At 41.5% G+C, this 25,306-nt stretch overlaps 2 protein-coding genes across 3 annotated transcripts in view; one reads left to right on the top strand and one right to left on the bottom strand.

Annotated features, from left to right (window-relative positions):
• LOC307034409 (uncharacterized protein) overlaps positions 1-25,306 on the top strand; it is a gene marked incomplete at its 5' end in the record, with an annotated part of 82,197 nt that overhangs the window by 30,164 nt on the left and 26,727 nt on the right. The gene's annotated exons all lie outside the window — the stretch shown is intronic.
• The window catches only part of LOC307034347 (small glutamine-rich tetratricopeptide repeat-containing protein alpha-like), a 47,718-nt gene that overhangs the window by 1,212 nt on the left and 21,200 nt on the right, over positions 1-25,306 (bottom strand). The window contains exons 6-12 of one of the 2 annotated variants that reach the window (XM_079673165.1): positions 23,900-24,004; positions 23,186-23,321; positions 22,946-23,008; positions 21,116-21,153; positions 20,619-21,029; positions 18,252-18,375; positions 6,482-7,281 (exon numbers count right to left, since the gene is read on the bottom strand). In XM_079673165.1, coding sequence (XP_079529291.1) covers positions 18,264-18,375; positions 20,619-21,029; positions 21,116-21,153; positions 22,946-23,008; positions 23,186-23,321; positions 23,900-24,004 — 865 coding nt within the window. In that variant the 3' untranslated portion in view covers positions 6,482-7,281; positions 18,252-18,263. Of the gene's footprint in view, positions 1-6,481; positions 7,282-18,251; positions 18,376-20,618; positions 21,030-21,115; positions 21,154-22,945; positions 23,009-23,185; positions 23,322-23,899; positions 24,005-25,306 lie in introns of those variants that run through there. The other variant, XM_079673164.1, reaches the window with a different exon arrangement.

Here is a 25,306-nt window from a genome sequence, read left to right as displayed (position 1 = left end):
CCAATACTCCAGATTGTTAGGGCTATTCCGTCTGACAGTGAAGGTCAAGATAGGGTTAGACACACGCTCACACACAACCTTTTGAATTCATATAGAGTTGTTTTTTCTTCTGAATTGTAGAAATACTTGGTGTTTCAATACCCTCGTAGCACATTGTTGCCCTGAGTCATCAAACCAACCCCGGGGTGAGGGGGGGTCACATTTCATAATTTATATAATATCATGGACCCCTAAGCTCCTAAAGCACATAGTGAAAAAAAATGTTCTCCCAAAATAAAAAGTCATGCTATAGTAGAGGGTTAAATCCACTCTGCTGGGGAGACCGGAAGCCATTTCATTTGAAAAAAACTCCCTGTTCTTTAAGGACGCGAAGTCTGCCCATGTGCAGCCTCGAAATTTCCCCCAAACCAAGGACGCGGCTTCTGTGGAATTCCAAGTATGCTGGACATTGGAACAGTACTTCGGCGGCACTCGATGAAAAAATATTGGCTTGGAAGCCAGTATCCTCGAGATTGAGAAACGGCCACAGCCAATTTAATAATTCTTCTTCTTCTTCTTTAGTGTTTATTGGCGGTTGGCAAACCAACTTGTAGGTGCATTACCGCCACCAACTAGACTGGAGTGTGGACAAGAGACTATGCAGAAAACAATAAATAAAATAAAGAACCAAAACTCTAGACTGTTTTACATTTATCAATTTCTCTTAGAAACGTAATAATCTCACAATACATATTGCCTGATGTTTGCCCTGATAGCGACAAGGAATTTTGCTTTCTTCAGTGTCTGGAAAAGCACATCTCTCTGCTAATATATTTCCTGCAAAGCAGTAAAACATGCTCAACAGTTTCTGGCTGGCTACAGTGTATACACTTTCCGGTTGGATGCTTTCCTATTATACTTAATGTATGATTGAGACCTGTATGACCTATTCTCATCCGAGAAATTACATTTTCCTCCCTTCTTTTAACAGTGATGCAGATTAGTCGCTTTTCGGCGCCTCCCGCTTTTTTAACGCTGCTTTTGGTGACTTGTGTAATTCGTGGAGAACCGAAGAGTTTTCGTTTTGGAGGGGGGGGGGGGTCCGTCCGTTAGTCCGTCCGACTGACGGACAACTTCTCACTTCAAAAAAGAAGAAATCTAGATCGCAAAATAATTAAACAAGCGAGTGCCTGTTTTTCCTGGCCAAGGACAGGTTCCTTGAACACAACACAAGCGTAACGTGTCTTCACGTGGTTATTTCTCGTCTGAAAGGAGTGTAGACTAGACTAGAGTGCTTACGGAGAGCAACAGAACGCCGCTCCAGCTCTTCAAATATTGCAGTACCCATAAGGAGCCGTACACATGCCGCAGTGTTTGCGTGGCTGTGTCTTTAGTTGTAAGCACAGTGACGATCTGTTGTTATTAGCATCTGGTTAGCTAGCTATGCTAACGAATTTAAAGAGCTTTTCTACAACCAGGTGGAAGAGAGCTCTCTCCTGATTGGCTCAAATAACCTCAGCTCAGTGAGGTTAAGGCACACCTTGATATGATCATTATAATTATTAATGAGACATTAGAGACTAAATGAAAAACAGGTATAAAATACTATATGACAGTAACAAAAAAGTTTTTAAAAATAACAAGAATACAGTTTAAAAGGGGAGTGATTTGTAAAATATCCAAAAAGAAAAATCTGCTTACAGTTCTGTTTCAAATGGGTGTTGAAAGATGTATCCATAGATCTCCTCATGTTGCTCTCAAAGTGCACCAGATTGATGCTTTTAACTTCAATATTTAAAAATAAATCTTACCGGGGGAGCATGCCCCCGGACCCCCCTAGAGGAGGTTAGGTCCCCCCCACTTAAATCATGTTCACATGGATACTAAATACATTTGCACACATCTTGTGTACATATCTTTCTGTTTTGGTGGTCATGCCACACTGAGCACTGCATGCATGCATGTGCGAGTCATGGCAAGATATCTGGATTAAGAGGTTGCTTTTTCTTTGCACAGCATGAAAGAAAGGCCAAATGAATTGGCTGTGATTTTAGTTTTTTTAAGCAGAGGTTGAGTTCAATAATTTGTACGGCCCTCAGAGGATGTTGTACAAATTGAAAGGAAAAAGGTTCCCCACCCCTGCTGTAAATAATAATAAAAACCCTTGATTTATAACTTAATATCTCTATCTCTATTGATCTGAGTATATAATAAAGAATAGCCAGTTAATTGAAGCATTATAGCAAAGGCCTTTGTCAGATGGTATATTAAACTGTTTTTTTCCTGCTTCTAATAGTTCTCTCTTTTTTCACCATACCTGTGTTTCCATCCCTGTTTTAAACCCCACCTTCCTTCCATCCCCCACATACCTTTGAATTTTGTCTTCCTGTATCACTAAGGTCCCAATGTTCTTGCCATGTTGTTTGTGCATATTTCTGTATGAATGTTTTAACCTCCGCTTTGCTAAGTGGAACTTCTATGTCTATGTTCATAATTCTGAGTGTTTGTTTGGCCAGAATATCCACCAGAGGCCTGTACTACGAAGCTGGTTCAACCTAACCTGGATATGTTTGAGTTAGCCGGTTGGCCTAATCCAAAACATACGCGCTCTCGCTAAACTGTCCTACGACGCAGGTTATCAAGTGGATCTCTCAAGCCAGCCGTGTCGTATCTAGTTAGGTGTGCGTTCACATGAAAGGGGTGGTATCTGGAGCATTTGACCAATCACAAACATGGAGAAGCGTACTGACAGCGCAGCGTCATACTTCCTGAATGAAAAGTCAACTATAATATTCGTCAAATATGAAGTTAAACTTTAAACATCCATGACTTAAACACGTTATCCAGGAAAAAAAGCCACATAGTTGCACCTGCAAGGTGAATACAGCTGGAATCAGAAAAAGTGTTTGAATGAGTACATTAACAGGTTTATGATATCACTGCCCCGTCTAAGACACGATCTGACTTTAATTACATTTGTCTCGAGTGTTTCGTCAACTTAATGTGTTGCTTAAAATAATACTTCTGCATACAGTATGTGACACTGTGAGTGTTGCACGGCCAGATACGGAACAGCTGACTCCGATAAGGAAATATATGATACATTATGATGTGAAATGCCGCGGACTGTACTTAATGTTACTCTGATCCGGTTACTTATGTTGTGGCAGATATTTAAGTAAGCTTTCTTAACGCTAATGTTATAATAGTCAGATTGCTCTGAAGATGGGAGGTGATATTCTATTAATGTTCACGTTCACACAGTCGGTGATTTTTGCCGGCCGTCTTTCCTGCAACGGCAGCTTTTCTGTATTTCCTTTCTCCTGTAATGTGATTTGATCGCTTTAAACTCCGCACACTGAGCTCTGATTGGTCAGCAGGCAGTGCTTTCACTGAGTTGAGCTCTTAGCCTGCAACCTAACCTGCTCCGGAGCAGGGGAGTAGACTACGAATCTAGTTCAACCTATCCTGGATATGTTTTGAGTTATCCGGTTGACTTAATCCAAAACAAAGCCGCTCTTGCTAAACTGTCCTACAACGCTGGCTATCAACTCGTTCGCTCAAGCCAGCCGTGTCCTATCTAGTTAGGTGCGCGTTCACATAAAAGGGGTGGTATCTGGAGCATTCGACCAATCACAAACATGGAGAAGCGTACTGACAGCGCAGCGTCATACTTCCTGAATGAAAGTCAACTATAATATTAGTCAAATATGAAGAAGTTAAACTTTAAACATCCATGACTTAAACACTTTATCCAGGATAAAAGCCACATAGTTGCACCTGCAAGATGAATACAGCTGGTAAAACAAAAAGTGTTTGAATGCGTACATTAACATGTTTATGATATCACTGCCCTGTCTAAGACACGAGTGAATCTGACTTTAATTACATTTGACTCGAGTGTTTCGTCAACTTAATGTGTTGCTTAAAATAATACTTATAGCATAAGTTACCATGGAGATCTGTCTGGCGGAGGCGTGTGGTTCAAACCCCACTGCAGTCAGCATGTCGTTGTGCCCCTGGGCAGGACACTTCACCCCAAATTGCTCCTGTGGGGATTGTCGACTGTATTGAGTATGTAAGTCGCTTTGGATAAAAGCGTCTAACAAGTGACATGTAATGTAATAAAAAAAAAGATCTAGCCCGCTAAAAAGAGAACCAGCTTCGTAGGACCGGAAACCCAGAGTTTTCCCTGAAGTTAGCCGGCTAAGCGAAAATCCTGCTTCGTAGTATACCCCCCTGTTCATTACCCTCCACACCAACATGAGCAGGAAACGAGTTGCTATGACTTTGATTTGAAATATTTCATTTATTATGTCCATTCTAAATGAAGATCTACCTGATCGTATACTCAATAATGCTGAAAAGCTGTCAGATGCAATTACACTGTTATGTATTTCTTTCTCCTCTATGCATTTCAATTACAACAACTCTTTGGTGCATACTGACACATGGTCGGTTACCCTTTTCTTTATATGTGTATTACTCACTGGGATATAAACTGCTGCCCCAGCACGTCCTGTCTCTGGATCTTTGGAGTCATCTGTAAATATGATTGTTGAGTCTGAGTGATATCTTGCAAAATAATTCTGGACTATGCGCCATACTGGTATTTCTTTCTTTTCCTTCAATTCTTTTTGTATATTGAGGTCTACACTTGGCAATGGGAATAACCAGGGTGGAATGGACGAGATTGGAGCTGTGGGGCAATACAGTATTTGATTCAAACCTATACTTGCTGCTTTAACATCGCCAATCCATCCAAAACTTGTTAAATGTGACTCATTGTGCTCCCAGCAGTCTTTCAAAATACTTTTCGCAGGATGACTATCACTGTGCCCCTGAAGGTTTACCCAGTATGCCAACATTAACTTCACTCTTCTTAAAGGCATTTCTCCCATTTCCAACTGTATTGCTGATACTGGAGATGTTTTAAAAGCTCCACTACAAATCCTCAGGGCCTGAGCTTGTAGGACATCCAGCTTTTTAAGGTTTGATTCTGCTGCTGCCATGAACGCTATACACCCATAATCGAATACAGGTCTCATGAGTGCCCAATATATGTTCAGTAGTGATGACCTACTCGCTCCCCACTTCTGTCCCGCCTAACAGTACATTATTGACCTTTTTACATTTATCTTGAACTTTTCCTATATGATTGCTCCACGTTAGCTTTCCGTCAAACCAAACACTAAGAAATCTTATTGTGTTAACCTGTTCAAGAGGTTGCTCATACAATTTTAACGATAGGAACAATTTTATGCCGTTTTGTAAAACAAATGACCTGGGTCTTAGCTACTGACAGTTTGAATCCCCATTTATTTGTCCATTTCTCCACTTCCACTATTGCAGCTTGTATTTTCTTTCCAACATGTGCTACATTGCGGCCTTTTGCCCACAAAGCCCCATCATCTGCATACAAAGATTTCCCCACACTTGGATGAACTTGATTAACAATGTCATGCATCACTATATTGAAGAGCAACGGACTACATACACTACCTTGCGGAGTACCATTTTCCACATCATACACACTTGAATATTCTGCACCTACTCTTACTTGTATTTTCCTGTCCCGTAAAAAATTCATAACCCAATTATATGCTTTACCACCAATTCCCAATGATTTTAACTTGATTAGTAGTCCTTCCTTCCAGAGCATGTCATAAGCCTTTTCAATATCAAAGAAGACTGCAATCACTACTTCCTTGTTGGTGTGTGCTTTCCTGATGTCTGATTCCAAGCAAAATATAGAATCCATTGTATTCTGACCCCTACGGAACCCACATTGATATGGTGATAACAGAGCTTTACTTTCTAAGATATATGTTAACCTTTCTGTAACCATTCTTTCCATGATTTTTGCATAAATGAGGCAATAGGTCTGTAGCTGGATGGATCTGAAGGGTCTTTCCCTGGCTTTAGGATGGGTACTATTATCGCTTGACAATTTAATGATTAGAAACACTAATCTTTTTCCGTAGGAAACCTTCACAATGTCTGTTTTGTCCAACCAACAGGCAAATCTTAACAATGTATACGATTGTATTACTAAATATGAAACCGGTATCTCTGATGAGGATATGTACGTTTCTGGGGAAAAGACTGTTTTGCTGTGAAGCCTCTCATAATTTGGTTACTGTGAATTGACCTCTTGAATTTATCAGATAGTGTATAGTGTTACTTTTTACGATTTAAGTCTTGGTTTTTCAAGTTTCATGTCTGTAACGATTGTACACGCATGATCCGTAATGACAATGAAAACAAAGATGCTGCCTTATATTAAAGGTCACATATAAAACAGGTTGGGAATGTGGATTTTCTTAAGGAATTTAAAAAAGCATAGTCCTAAAAAAGATAATTTGTGCTGCTGAAATTCTATTTTTTGTTCTGTAAATTAATTCAAGAGTTGTTAAAAATCCTCCTTCCTCCTTTGCTTTGATCGAAAGAAAGTAAAAAATAAATGAAATCGGATATACAAAAAATGGTTTCTCTTGTCTAATTCGTGTATATTAAAGTTTATTAAAAACAACAAGTATATACATTTATTGTTTTATACTAAAGTTTTTAACGCCACTAAAATGAATCAAATCTAACAATCTGATAGGAGGAATCCCTTTTCAATACAGATGCCGAGAGCAAGAGAAGCTGTATTAGACCAGGTGCCATGGAGTTACAGACACTGTTGAGATCTTTAACCAAATTACTGCATTTACTTTTTGCCAAAACAATTTAGTGTGGATTCCACGAGATAGTGAAGCAGTATTCCGGTAAAGCTAGTGCTGAGGAAAACAGACGTCAGACGGGAGGAGGGTGTCAAATGTTGAGATGTTCTTTTTTTTTTAATTATTGTTAGACTGTTTGAACAGCTCTCTGCCTCTTCACAACTCAACCTGCCACACACACTAAATTAACCCTAAATTCTCTCTCACTCACTCTCACACATTCAGATCTATCGATAAACAAAGTACTGGACAGAAACATTGAAAGTTACACTGTGTAGTTTAAGAAGACATTTTAAGCTTCAGTTCAAACTCTGCTGTTTAACATCCTTTTCCCTATTAGGTCATTATTTTTCATTATAGTTATTCAGTATTTAATGACAAAATAGAGTCAAAATGTTCTTCCTAAACATAACAGAGCCGCAGGAAGTAGGGGTTTGACGGCTCCTAAATAAAGCGGGAGCTCCTCCTCCTCTCGAACAGTGATGGGGGGAGGGGGGGGAACTTCCTTTTAGTCCTTCGAGTTATAAATGATCCAAATGAGCTCTTCTCCTTCTCCACACACACAAACCTGGCCAACCTGAAACAGAGACAGGAAGTGAAATATTAACTGCCAAAAGAGTAAAACAGGAGGTGGTCTGTGAGCCCACTTTGATACAGAAATGTGGTATTTTCATCAAGATGTATTACTTTATTATCACACTTCGAGTGGTGTCGATACTAAATCTGATCCCACTGGGGAAAAAGCTCGAGCAGAGCATCATAAAATGTAAAAGTTCAAATGTATGCAGTGAAAAACATTATTAGATTGAAAACAAAAACAACATTGTCCGAAGCTGGTCAGTAGGATGTTTTTATTAAAATCAGATAATAAAAGAACACAACACAAACATTACTTAAATGTTTCAAACGATGTAAAACATATCACATACAGTGGGTGAAATAAGTATTGAATATGTATCACCATTTTTCTCAGTAAATATATTGCTTAAGGGGCTAATGACATGACATGTGTTATAAAATGGAATGACACAGGAAAAAAGTATTAATCACACTTACTGAAATGTATTAAATACTTCGTACAAAAGCCTTTGTTGGCAATGACAGCTTCAAGACGCCTCCTGTATGGAGAAACTCGTCTAGTGCATTAATCAGGTGGGATTTTGGCCCATTCTGACACAAACAGTCTTCAAATGAAGGTTCCCTTGGCCTCTGCTATGAACTCTGATCTTTTGTTATTTCCATAGAGTTTCTATTGGATTCAAGTCAGGTGATTGGCTGGCCCATTCTAGAAGCTTTATTTTTTTTCTCTGAAACCAATAAAGCCGTGCTGGAACTAGTCCTAAAACCCGCAAAACTCAGCAAATGCCTCACAAACTTATTAAGGTCCAAAGCTTTAGTGCGTTTTGATTCAATGCTGAGTACAGCCAAACTTGACAGTCTCTTATCTGTCATTGTAGACCACAAATACCTAATTCCTTCCGTGTACTTGGGTCCGAATGCGCCGTCCCGTTCAAATGAAATCGCAGCCAATCACATTTCCTCGCTCGCGCCGGGAGAGGGTAGGCGGCTCGCGTCTTGTGCTGCATTCACTTGCACTCGGACATTAGGGTTTTTCTTTCATAAAATGTCCGATGAGCCAAAACTTTTATTTCAAAACAAAGCTGACATTTTCTGCCAGATGCTGTCTCCTCCTTTCACTTTAGGTAACTTCACAAAAAATGTATCCATGTTGCCTCTCGCAAGTTAAAGGACACCTATCATGCTATATTTAAATGATATATTGTAGGGCCATACCTACAGTGGGGCAAACAAGTATTTAGTCAGCCACCAATTGTGCAAGTTCTCCCACTTAAAAAGATGAGGCCTGTAATTTTCATCCTAGGTACACAATCCAGGAAATCACATTGTATGATTTTTAATGAATTAATTGGTAAATTCCTCGGTAAAATAAGTATTTGGTCACCTACAAACAAAGAAGATTTCTGGCTCTCAAACCTGTAACTTCTTCTTTAAGAGCCTCCTCTGTCCTCCACTTGTTAACTGTATTAATGGCACCTGTTTGAACTCGTTATCAGTATAAAAGACACCTGTCCACAACCTCAAACAGTCACACTCCAAACTCCACTATGGCCAAGACCAAAGAGCTGTCAAAGGACACCAGAAACACAATTGTAGACCTGCACCAGGCTGGGAAAACTGAATCTGCAATAGGTAAGCAGCTTGGTGGGAAGAAATGAACTGTGGAAGCAATTGACCTTTCGCAAAGCCACGCCCCTAAATGCCCGTTGTCCAATCATATTCGATCACGTGCGCGGCTCCCTGTGGAAGTCCGACAAGCTTAGCGTTCAAATTCATTGCGAAAATTGTGAAGCGTTATGCTTATGGTCTTTGCAAATCGGATAGCAGATATCCCATAAGCTTAGAGGGGGGGGGTGATATTTTACCCGTTTCCTAAACCCAAAACCCGAGAGGAGAGATGCCGCCAGTGGATAAAGAAATGCGGCAGGCCCCGTGCCCAGCTGAATATGGCGAATATCAACAAACACAAATACGTTTGCTCCAAGGTAAATACGTGCTAACGTAGCTAGCTAGCTAGCAAAGATTACATTCACAAATTAACTAATTTAATTAACTAATTTCACTAACTAACGTTAGCTAAAGTCACACGATTACAGCTGTAAGCTGTGTGTTTCTAGGTCGTTTTGACCAAGTATATCACTTGATGCATAATAATGTCTGATGCGTTATTAGTCTACCTGTGGTCAAAGTACAAACAAGAAAGCCAACAGGCAATCATTCATTTATATTTTGCTTTAATCTTTGTAGCATTTTGTTAATGGAAAGCCTACTGCCGACTTCCCTAATCCTGCTGCACAAGTGGGCACCCCGACCCCCACAAAGGAACAACAAGGTGGATGCAGAAAGCCACCAAGGAAACGGTAGTTAACTTTAGACAAACTACAACATTTAATGCCTCTTGTGATTGTATTGTTTTATTCCAAAATAATAATAATAATTCCGTCGAATTTGACATACAGCTCATGTGGTTTTTCACTCTTGCACTGCGACCTGTATGCAAGTGCCTCTATTGATGTTGTGCCTCCCTCTTTTCTAATGTTTATACTGTGGATATAACCCTCCATAGCGTATTGTAGCCCCTTTTGTCGGGACCTGGAGGATATTGCTGCGTTATTGCTCCAAAATGAGTCTGTTAAGGCGACTCCGACGTTACGGAGACCCTCCGTTATGGCTTCGTTTAACGCATCTGGCTCTCAGCTTGTCGGACTAGCAACAGTAACCAAGGGGGGGTGTGGCTTTGCGAAAGGTCAATTATTAGAAAATGGAAGACATACAAGACCACTGATAATCTCCCTCGATCTGGGGCTCCACGCAAGATCTCACCCCGTGGGGTCAAAATGATCACAAGAACGGTGAGCAAAAATCCCAGAACCACACGGGGGGACCTAGTCAATGACCTGCAGAGAGCTGGGACCAAAGTAACAAAGGCTACCATCAGTAACACACTACGCCGCCAGGGAATCAAATCCTGCAGTGCCAGACGTGTCCCCCTGCTTAAGCCAGTACATGTCCAGGCCCGTCTGAAGTTTGCTAGAGAGCTTTTAGATGATCCAGAAGAGGATTGGGAGAATGTCATATGGTCAGATGAAACCAAAATAGAACTTTTTGGTAAAAACTCAACTAGACGTGTTTGGAGGAGAAAGAATGCTGAGTTGCATCCAAAGAACACCATACCTACTGTGAAACATTGGGGTGGAAACATCATGCTTTGGGGCGGTTTTTCTGCAAAGGGACCAGTACGACTGATCCGTGTAAAGGAAAGAATGAATGGGGCCATGTATCGTGAGATTTTGAGTGACAACCTCCTTCCATCAACAAGGGCATTGAAGAGGAAACGTGGCTGGGTCTTTCAGCATGACAATGATCCCAAACACACCGCCCGGGCAACGAAGGAGTGGCTTCGTAAGAAGCATTTCAAGGTCCTGGAGTGGCCTAGCCAGTGTCCGGATCTCAACCCCATAGAAAATATTTGGAAGGAATTGAAAGTCTGTGTTGCACAGTGACAGCCCCAAAACATCACTGCTCTAGAGGAGATCTGCATGGAGGAATGGGCCAAAATACCAGCAACAGTGTGTGAAAACCTTGTGAAGACTTACAGAAAACGTTTGACCTCTGTCATTGCCAACAAAGGGTATATAACAAAGTATTGAGATGAACTTTTTGTTATTGACCAAATACTTATTTTCCACCATAATTTGCAAATAAAGTCTTTAAAAATCAGACAATGTGATTTTCTGGATTTTTTTTTTCTCATTTTGTCTCTCATAGTTGAGGTATACCTAGGATGAAAATTACAGGCCTCTCTCATCTTTTTAAGTGGGAGAACTTGCACAATTGGTGGCTGACTAAATACTTTTTTGCCCCACCGTATATAAAAGGTATATTTATACGTTTCTGTTTTCAAAATACCAAACAGATCATGCATTTTAGCCATGCCTCATTTCGCTCTATTTGCTGTTCTCCAGCGCTGTTTTTGCAGGGGGCTGATTCTGTGAGCTGCAGCTGACCACGTCCCCCTGCAGGAGAGGGGAGCGTGCTCTGATCAAGCCAGAAGAGGGGGAGAAAAATAGATCTCCGTCCTCCGTGTTTTATTATATTATTATTAGGGGTGTAACGGTTCAAACATTTCGGTTCGGTACGTACCTCGGTTTTTAGGTCACGGTTCGGTTCGTTTTCGGTACAGCAGAAACAATTATCACAAAACATAAAATATATATATATATTTTTTTATTATTATTAAACTGTGAATAATGTATTCACTCAAATAGATACAAAATATAATAATAAACATTAAGGTGCAGCATTTCGATGAAATGAAATAATCTGTATTTGAACTGTACTGTACTAGTACCTAAGCAGCCAGTTTGACATTATGACTTGCTCAAATCCATATACCCCTCTTCCCTCTCCTCCCTATTGGCTGACACCATCCCTGACTCCACCCTCCCCCAGTACGCTTCACCTGCTGACCTGGTCAACGCCTACAACAATGCTCTCTCCTCCTGTCTCAATCAACTCACACCAATAAAAACCAAATCTTTCGCTTTCACTCACTCTTCCCCCTGGTACACTGATCATCTCCGACGCCTCAAATCTAAAGGCCGCCAGCTCGAAAGAATTGCAAATAGAACCGGTCTTACGATACATAAAGATGTCTACAAACTACACCAACAATAGTACAAAGACGCCCCCAAAAGCGCATGCTCTTCCCACTACTCCTCCGTCATTCAATGTGGCAGCAACAACCCTAAGACACTTTTTTCAACCATAAGCAAACTCCTGAAACCTATGGACACAATCTCCAACTCCTTCCCCGCCACCAAATGTGACTAATTTCTCACTCTGATCCATGCCTTCATTACATCCCGACTGGATTAATGCAACAGCATCCTCTATGGTTCACCTGCATACCTCCTCAATAAACTGCAACATGTCCAAGACTCCGCTGCCCGTATGCTCACTTCCATCCGGCGCTCTGACCACATCACCCCTATCCTCCACTGGCTCCCCATCAAACACCGGATTGACTTCAAAATAGTACTTATCACCTACAAAACCATAAACAACCTTGCCCCCCCCCTACCTCAGTGACCTCATCCAACTACACACCCCTACCCGTCACCTCAGGTTGGCTGATGCTAACCTACTACAGCCAATCAGGACAAAGCTCTTGACCTGGGGGGACAGGGCCTTCACTGCAGCCCCCCCCACTCTGGACCTGTGGTGACAGGGCCTTTGTTGCAGCACCCCCCTCCTTCTGGAACCCCCTTCCCAGTCACATCCGAAAGGCCAACACTCTTGAATCCTTCAAAAAAATCTCTCAAAACTCACTTATTCACTCTAGCTTTCAAACTCCACACCCCCCTCCCCCACAACTTTACTTGCACTTGGATTAGGACTACTGTTAATGTTATTTGTTTTCTTTGTACTGTTTCTGTTATGATTTATGTAAAGCGTATTTTAGTATTAGGAAAAGCGCTATAAAAATCTAATGAATTATTATTAATTATTATTATCATCCTTGTAGATGGCAGCAGATTTTTATCAAGAATCTCTTGGTACATTTTTCCATTCATCAGTCCTTCAATGATATGAAGTTTTCCAATGCCGTATGCTGAAAAACAGCCCCCCACCTAGGGCTGGGCGATATATCGAATTTACACAATACATCGTGTTTTGCACTACATGCAATGTCGTAAATGACCACATCGTGAACATCGAGTATTACGTTGTCAAATCAGTTTCTCGCCGTGGCGAAGTGAGCTTTCCTTTCTCCCTCATAGACACAGTCACACACGCAGGCACACACGCAGGCCCCGCCCAACTTGCACACACACGCACAGTGAGAGGCATTTGTTTTGAGGAGAGCGAAGGTTAGCTAGTCTTAAAGGGTTTAAACCTTAGCACAACATGTTAATTTAAAAACGGAACGACTATGGAAGATAGAGGTGCCGAGGCTGACGAACTTGTTCAAAAAAAGAACAGCACTGGGTCCGTAATTTGGCGCTGGTTTGGTTACCATAAGGATGACGTTTCTCAAACAACGGTAATCTGTAAAATATGCAGCAAATCCGTTGCCGCCAAAGATAGTAGTACCTCAAATTTGTTCCAACATCTAAAGATCCATCATCCACTACAAAATGAAGAGTGTGTTAAACTCAGAATGTCAATATCTAGTTTCACACAAACGCCTAAGCAACCAGCCAGGATACAAATGACTCTGGCTTCTTCTTTTTCGAAATCAGTCCCGTATGACAAAAAAAGTTCAAAATGGATAGAAATCACGGCTGCAGTGACTCAATACATTGCCAAAGACATGGCCCCAGTCAGTGTGGTAGAAAAGCTGGGTTTTCAAAAACTCGTGAAGACACTTGACCCAAAGTATAACTTGCCTGGTCGAAAATATTTTGCGGAGAAAGCTCTGCCAGCCTTGTACGTTGAAGTGAGAGAAAAAGTGACAAACCAGCTTACAAATGTCACCCACTTCTCTATGACTACAGATTTGTGGTCCAGTAGAACCTGTGAGCCATATCTCAGCTTGACCGTTCATTACGTCGACAACTGGGAGTTGAAGAGTGCATGCCTCCAAACGTCCTTTTTCCCGGAGGATCACACAGGCAAGATAATAGCGCAAGGTTTACAAGAGGCTCTCCTGTCATGGAATTTACCAGAGGCTCGTCAGGTGTGTATCACCACAGATAACGGGAGTAACATCGTCAAAGCTGTGAGCCTCAATAAGTGGAAAAGACTGCAATGTTTTGGCCACCGGCTGCACCTCGCAATTGGTGAGTAGGCTATCTGTCTGCCTCTTTTATTTTTTTAATATCAGCGATGTTAGAACAGCCTGCTAGTAAACACTAAGAATACTTCATAACGTTTTGCGCAATTCATATACATGATGCAACCACACACTATTTGGCCTAAGTTGATTTAAAATCAGACTGAGATTTAGGACTGATTAGTAAAAACATTACTCTGAAAAGGTTTTTTCTTTCTGTATTAGTGTCAGTAGATAAACCTACTCAGTCAAGGTAATTATTTGTGATATTTTGTAACCATTTATTAATAATTTTGTTATGTTTTCTCAGTTAACTTTTTTGTTATTACATGTGCCTATGACTTTTGCACTGTGCTGTATTTAAAAAATATTTGCCAAAAATATTATGGGTGCCAACTCCACGCTGATTGACTGAATTGTTGGATTTCTGTTTCTTTGTCTATATTGTCAGAGAGAAGCATGAAAGACTCCCGCATCGATCGTGCTGTTGGTGTTTGTAAGAAGGTAGTGAGCAGTTTCTCATTCAGCTGGAAAAAGAGGAGAGATCTTGGAACAGCACAGCAAGAGCTAAACTTACCTGCACACCAGCTGATCAGTGAGTCTCCTACCAGATGGGGCTCCCGAGCCAAAATGATTGAGCGAGTGCTGGAGCAGGAGCGAGCTATCTCACAAGTCTTGGCCGCAGACAAAAAAACAAGGCATCTGGTTCTGACCTGGCAAGACCTGGAAGTCCTTGAGTCAGTGCTCAAGGCCCTAAAACCCCTCCTGGAATTCACCGACGCATTATCAGGGGAAGACTATGTTACAGTGTCTTGTGTAAAGCCGGTGCTTCCTCTCTTCCACTCCAGCATCTTGGCAATTCAGGATGATGACACTGCACTTACTCAGCAGGGCTCGACTTTAAGGACTGCTCGATGGCCCGGGGCCATCTAGTATTTAGCTCGGGCAATGAAGCCTCACCTGCTGGTTGCCCGATCGGGCAATCTATTATGCCAGTATCATGCAGCTCGCGGATCCAGTAATGAGTGACCCGACAGTAAATCTAAACATATCTATAACTAGTTACGGTAGTTTGAGAGGTAATTAAAATAGCTACGTGTGATATTCTAACCTGAAGTGTGTGAGTTTTGTCCGCTCACCGCTGCATGTGATCATGCAGAGCTGCGTGTCGACTTGTCAGCAGCAGCTGATCTCTCTCTCCCGTCAGATTAGACTTCACTGGCGTTTATGTCCATATCGATTAGATCCAGCTAGTTCTAGCTAATGATATGACTAGCTGCTTATTAATTGACACCTAAACAATAAGTGTCGCTATGCAACTGGGTGAGGCCACAAAGTATAGCGCAGCATTATGCATTTGTTTACATGCCCACCGGAACACCGAGGCATTACCAACAGATCAACGCACAATCAACCCAGACAGGACATCTCTTTCTCCACATTACGTGTTAGACATTAGAATTGACTTTTCTTGTCTGTCACATACTCTTCTTGTCTGTCACATAAGTGGCACAACTGAAGTGGTATTGCGCTAAAGGGAAATTATTTTGACCGAAGAGATTTACACTGAACAAAAATATAAACGCAACAATTTTGTTTTTGCTCCCATTTTTCATGAGATGAACTCAAAGATCTAAAACATTTTCTACATACACAAAATAACAATTTCTCTCCAATATTGTTCATAAATCTGAAAAAATCTGTGATAGTGAGCACTTCTCCTTTGGCGAGAAAATCCATCCCACCTCACAGGTGTGGCATATCAAGATGCTGATTAGACAGCATGATTATTGCACAGGTGTGCCTTAGGGTGGCCACAATAAAAGGCCACCCTTAAACATGCATTTTTGCTTTATTGGGGGGGTCTGGGGGGGTCCGAAAACCAGTCAGTATCTGGTGTGAGCGTTAGCATTAGGGTTAGGGTTAGGGTAATGTTGTGAATCGAGTGGCCTGTGTTCGTCGTCCATAACATACGCCTGCCCATACCATAACCCCACCACCACCATTGGCCACTCGATGACCTGTTGAGATTAACTCAAAGATCTAAAACATTTTTCTATATACACAAAATAACCATTTCTCTCAAATATTGTTCACAAATCTGAAAAAATCTGTGAGAGTGAGCGCTTCTCCTTTGCCGAGATAATCCATCCCACCTCACAGGTGTGTTATATCAAGATGGCATGGGTTTAACCCTAGGGTTTTCGGACCCCCCAAGACCCCCCCAATAAAGCAAAGCTGCACGTTTCAGAGTGGCCTTTTATTGTGGCCAGCCTAAGGCACACCTATGCAATAATCATGCTGTCTAATCAGCATCTTGATATGACACACCTGTGAGGTTGGATGGATTATCTCGGCAAAGGAGAAGTGCTCACTATCATAGATTTTTTCAGATTTGTGAACAATATTTGAGAGAAATGGTTATTTTGTGTATATAGAAAATGTTTTAGATCTTTGAGTTCATCTCATGAAAAATGGGAGCGAATAATCAAAAGTGTCGCATTTATATTTTTGTTCAGTGTATGTAAATTTCAACCGTCTGCTAAACACTTATTGTAATGTAAATTCGCTTGCTGAAGACCTTCCCCTTCCCTCCTTCTGTAGTTTATAAAGTATTTGTATTTTCTTTGAATGTGGTCAGATCTTGTACTAACTTCTTGGTGCAAGACTCTGTCCTTTCAGCTGAAATAGATTAACTCTGTTAAATGCTTTTTGACTTTTATTGACTTTATTAAATAACACAACTTTGCTTTAAACTTCTATTATTTGCTCATTTCTTGCCAACCAGGTTTTTTCTGTTTTTAAAGTGGAATTTCCTCCAGAATTATATTCTCCCAGTATTTCACTGGCTCGTCTAAATGTTGTGCAGCAAACCTTAAACGAGCTTCAACATGCTTTCTCTTCAGTGATGGAGTCTTGCGTGGTGAGCGTGCATACAGGCCATGGTGGTGAGTGCATTACTTATTGTTTTATTTGAAACAATTGTACCTGCTAACTCCAGGTCTTTCTGAAGACCATTGGCTCTTGGACAACTCTTCTGATCATTATTTTCACTCCTCTGTCAGAAATATTGCGAGGAGCACCTGGTTCTGGAGGGTTTATGGTGAAATGATGTTCTTTCCACTCGGATTATGGCCCCAACAGTGCTCACTGGAACATTCAGAAGTTCAGAAATCCTTCTGTAATCAATGCCATCAGTATGTTTTGGAACTATAAGGTTGCGAAAGTCTTGAGAGAAATCTTTGCTTTTCCTGTGTGACTGAGAATGAGACTTCTTTTTGTAGGCCATCAGTTGGGACTGAACCAGCTGATATTAATTTGTATTACCAAGGGACAGGATTGCTTTCTGATATATTTCAGCGGGTGTCTTGGCTTTACATGCCTTCTTGAACCTCCCTTTCTTCATGTGTTCAATACTTTTTATCTGTGTAATTCCATTTTATTACACATAACTTAATTTATGGTCATCCATGGTTTAAACTATTTGCATGTGTGAAGTGCATGGGTTGTTACCGACATCTGGCACCTTCAGAGATATATTTACTGAGAAGAATTGTGACGTGTTCAATAATTATTTTAGCCACTGTATCTATGGGACTTTTTACATTGTGAAAATCAACTTGTTTTAAACATGTACTGATAGTAAGATCATATCAGCACCGGTCCATTGACGCAACATAACGGAATAAATAGGGGGATTTTTAGAGAATATCGAATCACTTTAAAGAGACAATACTTTAAAGTCTTTGTTTTTTTAGCTGCCGTTGCCTTTCTCTTGAAGGTTGATTATCTGGTTTTGCTTCAATTTATATAGCTTCATCATTCATGATACTTTGGTCTTAGAGCAACATTATTCAATTTATTTGGCTATTCCCTGAACTTTGTATCATACATTTAATCAAATACTTTAATTAAGAATTAAATATGATTCTTAGTACTCAACACCATCTAGCAGTCAAACATTGTTGATACAGCACTACATGTATCTGTATACTTTGCATAATATATTTGCAGATTTTCTAAACTTTTTGTCCCATTTCCTCTTTAGGTAATACATTCATGTAACTTTCCCTAAAGAAATACAGATAACTTTGAGCCTCATTACCACATTAAAACATATTTTCCGTATTGGTACATAGTTAATGTCAAAGTGATTTGAGATGGAAACAGTATAGAATGAGTGTATTTACTGTGTATGAGTGTCATGGCTGCTCCTCGTTTCCAGCGCTGGGTGTTCGGTTGCGGATTTGACTCCTCAGCTGTTCGATGAGTTCAGGGTTCTGCTGCTGCATCTGCTGAGCAAACTGCTGACCTCTGCAAGAAACAAACAACACAAACACATGAAATGTATCAGAATTCCTTTAAACGGCCCACAGCAGGGTAATAAAGTGTTACAAAAGCAATGGCCCAGTGCAGATACGAGGCAGAAATAAAAAGAGAAGATGAAAATATGATATAAGGAGGCAAGCGGCAAGCGCATATTAATGAAAAAGTAAGTAAACATATAAAAGGATCTTTCCTTCAGATCACTGATATGGAGGATGATGGCTGGGAAAAACATTGACTACTTAGCCTAATACAGTGGACAAAATAAAAGTAAGTCAATGTGACCAGACAAAAGTTAACAAGAGACGCATGGATTGTAATTTTGTTGGGCGATTCTAATTATTTTAACGTCTGAACTGCTGCTTTAGCATACATAAAAGAAGTACAAATCTCTTCATCTAGAGCAGGGGTAGCCAACGCGGTGCCCGCGGGCACTAAGTCGCCCGCAGGGGGGAAATTGGTCGCCCGCGTGCATGTTCTAAAAATAACACAAGTCACCATGGAGCTCCGTCTAAAAAAATTATTGAATACATTTTTATTTTTAAAATGACAATATTGAATATAACATTTTAAAAGCACACATTTTGTATGTACATATGTAAATGAAATGGAGATTTGGTGCGTGAAATTGAACTCTGACCCCAGATAGCTTCAGAGTTGAACTCCACGCACCAAATCTCCGTTCCACCTTTAGCTGAGACAAGCTAGCATGAGCAGCTACGATCATGGGCCTCATCTCACACACACACACACACACACACACACACACACACACACACACACACACACACACACACACACACACACACACACACACACACACACACACACACACACACACACACACACACACACACACACACACACACACACACACACACACACACACACACACACACACACACACACACACACACACACACACACACACACCAGTGGTGAGGATCTCAGCCTGCCACTGACGTTCAACCAGAAAACATCAGCAGTTAGCAGTTAGCAAACAGAGATCACAGCTCCTCATATCTTTTCAGAAACTGGACAAAAGTTACAAACCACAGACTGTCTGTCATGGCGAATACAGTCGCTGGTTTATTTATGTCTGTAGGCCGTTATTATGAGTGTGGAATGAGCACATCTCCATTCAGAAAACAAGCATTTTAAAAGGTTTTTCGCCTGCCGTCTTGTCTGCAGACTTGTCAAGCATTAATTCATGGTTTTTACTAAACGGTATCAGTATGTTGTTACTTCGGCATCATTTAGAAACGTGTATTACAATTTAATCACGGTAAAATATGTTCATTTTGTTGTAGTTGTAGCTCCCGAGCCAGCGCGTCTTGTTTGAATAATGCGAGTAAACACAGCTGGCAGCAGCGGTGAAACTCGAGCGATTAGAGCGATGTCGCGTCCGGTGTGAACGCAGCATTACAACGACCCCTGATAGATCTCGCGAGAATGTGTATAGTGTATAGATGTGCATAGATACATTTTCATAACAAAACAATAGGGTTACTATAGCAATGGTAAATCATTGTTAATAATTATTGTGAGGAATCATTAACATTAACATGTGATCAGACAGTCCTTCACATACAGTAAATTAATATGTATTCTGATTATTATCAATAATAATATTATCATTAAAGGTGAACCGTGCAATTATGTTATTCAGGAAGTTTGTATCAAACAAGTAGCCCTTCGTATTACTCAGTACCCTTGAAGTAGCCCTCGGTGACAAAAAGGTTGGTGACCCCTGATCTAGAGATTATGTCTTCAGCATTGTGTGGATCTGACAGTGAAACCATCATGCTGCAAGTGTAGAGGGAGGCGTGTGGTGCAGTGGGTTGTGCGTTGGTGTTGGGATCAGGGGGTCACAGGTTCAAACCCCACTGCAGTCAGCATGTCGTTGTGTCCCCGAGAAACTTCACCCCAAAGTGCTCCTGTGGGGATTGCCCACAGTATGGAGTATGTTAGTCGCTTTGGATAAAAGCATCTAACAAGTAACATGTAATGTAATGTAAAAGTGTGTGTGATTTTGACTCGAAATATGAAACTGATCAGGTTGAATTTGAATGATCGGTAAACTTATGTTTCTCTTTATTAGGTCGTAAATGCAACTCAAATGAAATTCCTTTTCAGTAGTCAATGTGTGTCCAGAGAATACATTTGTTTCTTAGCGCTTGTGGTAAGAAATAATAAAACTGTCAGTATGGACCTTCTGCTAAATTACTTACGCCTGAATTAGTCCTGATAAATCTCCCGCACCAGCAGCAGGTCCGGGTGGTGCTGCACTTCCTCCAAGTCCCCCTAGTCGTCCTAGACCTCCAAGACCTCCGGGCATTCCTCCGGGCATTCCTCCCGGCATTCCTCCCGGCATGCCTCCCGGCATTCCTCCCGGCATTCCTCCCGGCATGCCTCCCGGCATTCCTCCCGGCATGCCTCCCGGCATTCCTCCCGGCATTCCTCCCGGCATACCTCCCGGCATACCTCCCGGCATACCTCCCGGCATACCTCCCGGCATACCTCCTGGCAATGTTACTGGCATTCCTCCTGGCAAGCCACCTGGCATTCCTCCTGCTCCTCCTGGCATTCCAGCACCTCCTCCTGGCATCCCACCATACGCTCCTGACATCATCCCTGACATCCTGATGGAGAGAGAACAGATTGGAAGTTACCCTCAACAAAAACCAGAGGGAAGAAACAGACGGAGAGAAACTGAAAATCCACTTACAGCTGCTGCACCTGAGGATTGTTCATCAGAGAGGACGCCTGCAGGGAGACAGAAGTTTACATATTCATTCTGAGCAGAGTTCCAACAGGTACAGGAAGGATTACCAAAAGAAAACCTTAGAATCAGTAAAAATCCAATGCATTATTATACGAGTAGAGTCTGACCCACACTGGGACTTACAGATACAGTAGCCTTCATTTTATTGTGTTTTTAAACAAGGATCCTTTTTGGTTATTAATGAGTGTTGGTACATTTTGAAAAATAAACGTAACACCAAACATCTCAGAATTTACCAAGATTAATTCAATTGAGTTTTCAGCTGTTCGCCTTTGAAACTGCCGTGTTAAAGGCTCTGAATCCTTTCACTTGAAACCAAACAGAGGAGCGACTTCACACCGTCAAATGTAAGGTGAACGCCATAGTTTGCTGGCTGTTTTTTTTTTATTATTATTATCTGGATTGAAAAATCTGGGGTGGCTCAGGAGGTGGATGGGCCTTGTCTAACCTGAAGGTCTGTGGTTCAATTTCCAAGCCCTGCACTAAACATGTCGACTGTCCCTTGGGCAAGATACTTTACCCCAAATTGTGTCTGATGGCATGGCAAACCGTGTGTAAGTGTGTGTTTGAATGATACTGTGCCTGAGCAGGTGCAATTTGTATGGCAGCCTCTGCCTCTGTATGAATGTGTGTGAATGCTTTCTATATGTGATAGCGCTTGTACACATGCAGTCTATCAACCATCAAAAGTAGTGGGCTATTTAGAAATATTGGGTTCATGCTTGATTTTGGGACACATTAGTGAAGAATCTCTCTGACGGATTAGTAATCTGGAGTGTTTAACACCTTTGAGAAGCACCCGCTAAAAAGTTTAGCATTTGTTTCCTAAGTGAAAAGGAAAATAAAAGTGGTATAATATGTGGAGATTATCTGACTGAAATAAACATATAGGTAACTAGGGCTGCCCTCGACGAAAGATTTTCTAGTCGATCAATAGTCCTCAATTCAGGCGAAAAGTCGACTAATCGGTAAAAATGTAGGATTAATATTATTGTTTATGTTGTATTTCTCCCAAAATGGTATCAGTTTCAAAGGCTGATAAAGAACGTTATTATAAAAGCATGGTACGTTGTGCTTCGCATAAAACAAAGCAGTAATAATGAACCTTTGAAATATAGATTAAATGTTACACTTAGAAAGAGCATGAGTCACAGCGCAACGCACGGTCAGAGTGTCCGCCTGTCAGCGGTATAAACAGCAGAAGCTCCGGTCAGGATTCTTAATGTGTGTCGGAGCAAGCAGCGAGTACACACACTAAGCATTTAGTTCTAGTTTCTATAATTCATATCTGAATATAACAACCCAATAAATACTACACAGGAAACGGAAACACCGAGACATATGCGCGTCGTCAAAAATCCCTCCGCACATTAAACCCTCATCATGAAATGAAAGCTAGCATTTTTGGGGGCTAATAGACTAATGAAAAATTAGTTGACAAATACTTTTTTCGCCAACTAACGTTAAGTCGACTAATTGGGGGCAGCTCTATAAGTAAGATGAACATTCGTTAGCCACAGAGTTTATTTTCTGTAATCACCAACATCCAGTGGAGAACTCTCATTGCTTTTTGCCTAGGGAGCACTTGTGATGCAAACTTCTGGGTCGGCCTACTACAATAGCTTATCACTGCACCCCTCATTTATACATGACAACTATGAGAAAGAACATTATAATCTATATAAATTACAGACAGGCTGATTTAGGTAACCTTTGTTTAGGTAGGATTGGACAGATGAAGGCAGTCCAGAAACAGACAGAGTGAGCTCTCACCATGTTCATGAAGCCGGGGTTACCGAGCAGACCGGCCAGATCCACTCCACCCATCCCTGCTGTCTGAGAAAGAGAAAGAGAAAGAGAGAGAGAGAGAGAGAGAGAGAGAGAGAGAGAGAGAGAGAGAGAGAGAGAGAGAGAGAGAGAGAGAGAGAGAGAGAGAGAGAGAGAAGGGGGGGGGGTGAGTACACACATGTCCCTGCATATCTGCTCTGTATAAAACGTCTTCTCTGTTCTTACTGGACTGGACGTTTCCATCTTCTCCTCTGCGATCTTCAGGTTGGTTTTGTAGGTGTCGTTGTCAGGGTCGAGCTCCAGAGCTTTCTTGTAGTAAGTCCCTGCTTCTGTGTGTTTGTTGAGGCTGGCCAGAGCCAAACTGAAAAACAAAGAACGAAATGAATCAATCATTTTGCTCAAATAGAGTGGTGCAGAGAGGATGCATTTTAGTGGGCCGACCCGGAAGTTAACATTGCGAAGGCTCCCTGAAACAAAGCATTAATGGGATTTCTCCAGTTTATAGCAGAAAACGTGCTCCGCGGGAAACAAACATTGATGATTCATATATGTTTTGTTCAGTAGGATAATCTCCACATATTAATTAAATGATATATTTCCTGCAAAACAAATCATCTTGATAGCTAATCTTGATAGCTTATATTAACCACAGTCCTTATTTCAGGCATCTAACCAGAAATACATTTAAAAAATCAGTCGCAACAAGTGACCCAAAGTGCTTCCGAGTTTTAGTTCTCATTCCTGCACCACCTGCACGTAGTTGAACAATCTGAAGTTGACATTATCTTTCATCTATTACAGCTGCTACAGCTAAAAAACAATATTCACAGTCAGCAGAGGGAACAAGCCTGACAAATGCTGCTGCATTTCAGAAGAAAGGGAGCTGTAATACAGTGAGTTTATTTAGAAGGCAGCAGCTGAGAGCGAGCCTGGTCTTACCCCATCCTCCCGTAGGCTTTGCTGTAGTTTGGGTCGATGCTGATGGCCTGCTCACAGTCCTGCACCGCTCCAGCATAGTTCCCTAGTTTACTGTATGCTGCAGCCCTGAGCACACAAAAAAACTTTACGTCAACTCTTCAACTTTGAGTTCAGATCAAGATAATTCCAGGATAAGCCTGGTCGGTAGGGATGGGTATCGATTTTATCGATACCGATACTGCTTATCGATACCGGTATTTATCGATACTCTTATCGATACTTTTCAATAATTTGGTGCTCAAAATTATAGACATGATTTAAAGGTGGAGGCGTGTGGTGCAGTTGATAGAGCGTTGGTGTTGGGATCAGGGGAGCACAGGTTCAAACTCCACTGCAGTCAGCATGTCGTTGTGTCCCTGAGACACTTCACCCCAAATAGCTCCTGTGGGGATTGTCCACAGTATTGAGTATGTAAGTCGCTTTGGATAAAAGCGTCTAACAAGTAAAATGTCATTACAAGATGTGAAGATTAAACAGTCATTTTATTGTAATGTATTTATTATTTAATGTAACTTTTTCAATGTCGTACCCAAGCCCGCCTTAACCTGCCATCAGGACCTGGGGCTGATGGGTTTTGTAGGCCCCCTATTTAAACAACAAATCAAAGTCATTTATAGCCTCGGCAGGCGCTGTGATCGCAACTTCTCCACTCTGCTCTACGCGCGCCTGGTCCTCTCCTCCAGATGAGTGACGTATCGGGCCTCCCTCATGTATTTGTCCGGTTGCCGTTGGCTCCCCTCCATGTAGCAAGTCCTCGTCGTCCTCTCCATCTCCTCCAACAGATAATGTCCCTCCTGTCTGTTTTTCCTCTCCCGCTACTCCATCGCTATCAGAACCAGACGGCCTACTTGGCTCTGAGGCCCCGCGGCCGGCACCGCTGCCGCTCGGTACAGAACTCATCTGTCCTTCCTCCTCATCCTGGCCTACAGGTTTAAAATAACCTGTAAGCTTCTGCATTTTTTGCAATAACTGCTTGTCTCGAAACTCCTTTTCCCTCAACAATTTGCTTTTCCGAGCACCACTCTCAAACTTTTTCTTCTCAAGCTTTTTCTCCTAAACAACCTTCATCTGTCACTCAATCACTCGCAATTTGAATAAGTCACATGTGAAACATATTCTCATTCTGATTGGCTGTTAAGTGGTGCCCACTGACTGTTACGGAGTCATCATTTTTGAGAAAGATCTCTGGAATCCATCGATCTGATTGATTATTAGCGGAGCAAATGATCAAAATACTACGGAGGGAAGATATTTTCGTTTGGATTACTGATCTGGGGGAAGCTCACGTGTGTGTGTGTGTGTGTGTGTGTGTGTGTGTGTGTGTGTGTGTGTGTGTGTGTGTGTGTGTGTGTGTGTGTGTGTGTGTGT

Source organism: Notothenia rossii, assembly GCF_949606895.1.
Source record: "Notothenia rossii genome assembly, chromosome: 1".
Lineage (NCBI taxonomy): Eukaryota > Metazoa > Chordata > Actinopteri > Perciformes > Nototheniidae > Notothenia > Notothenia rossii.
This window is presented reverse-complemented; position numbering and strand designations above follow the sequence as displayed.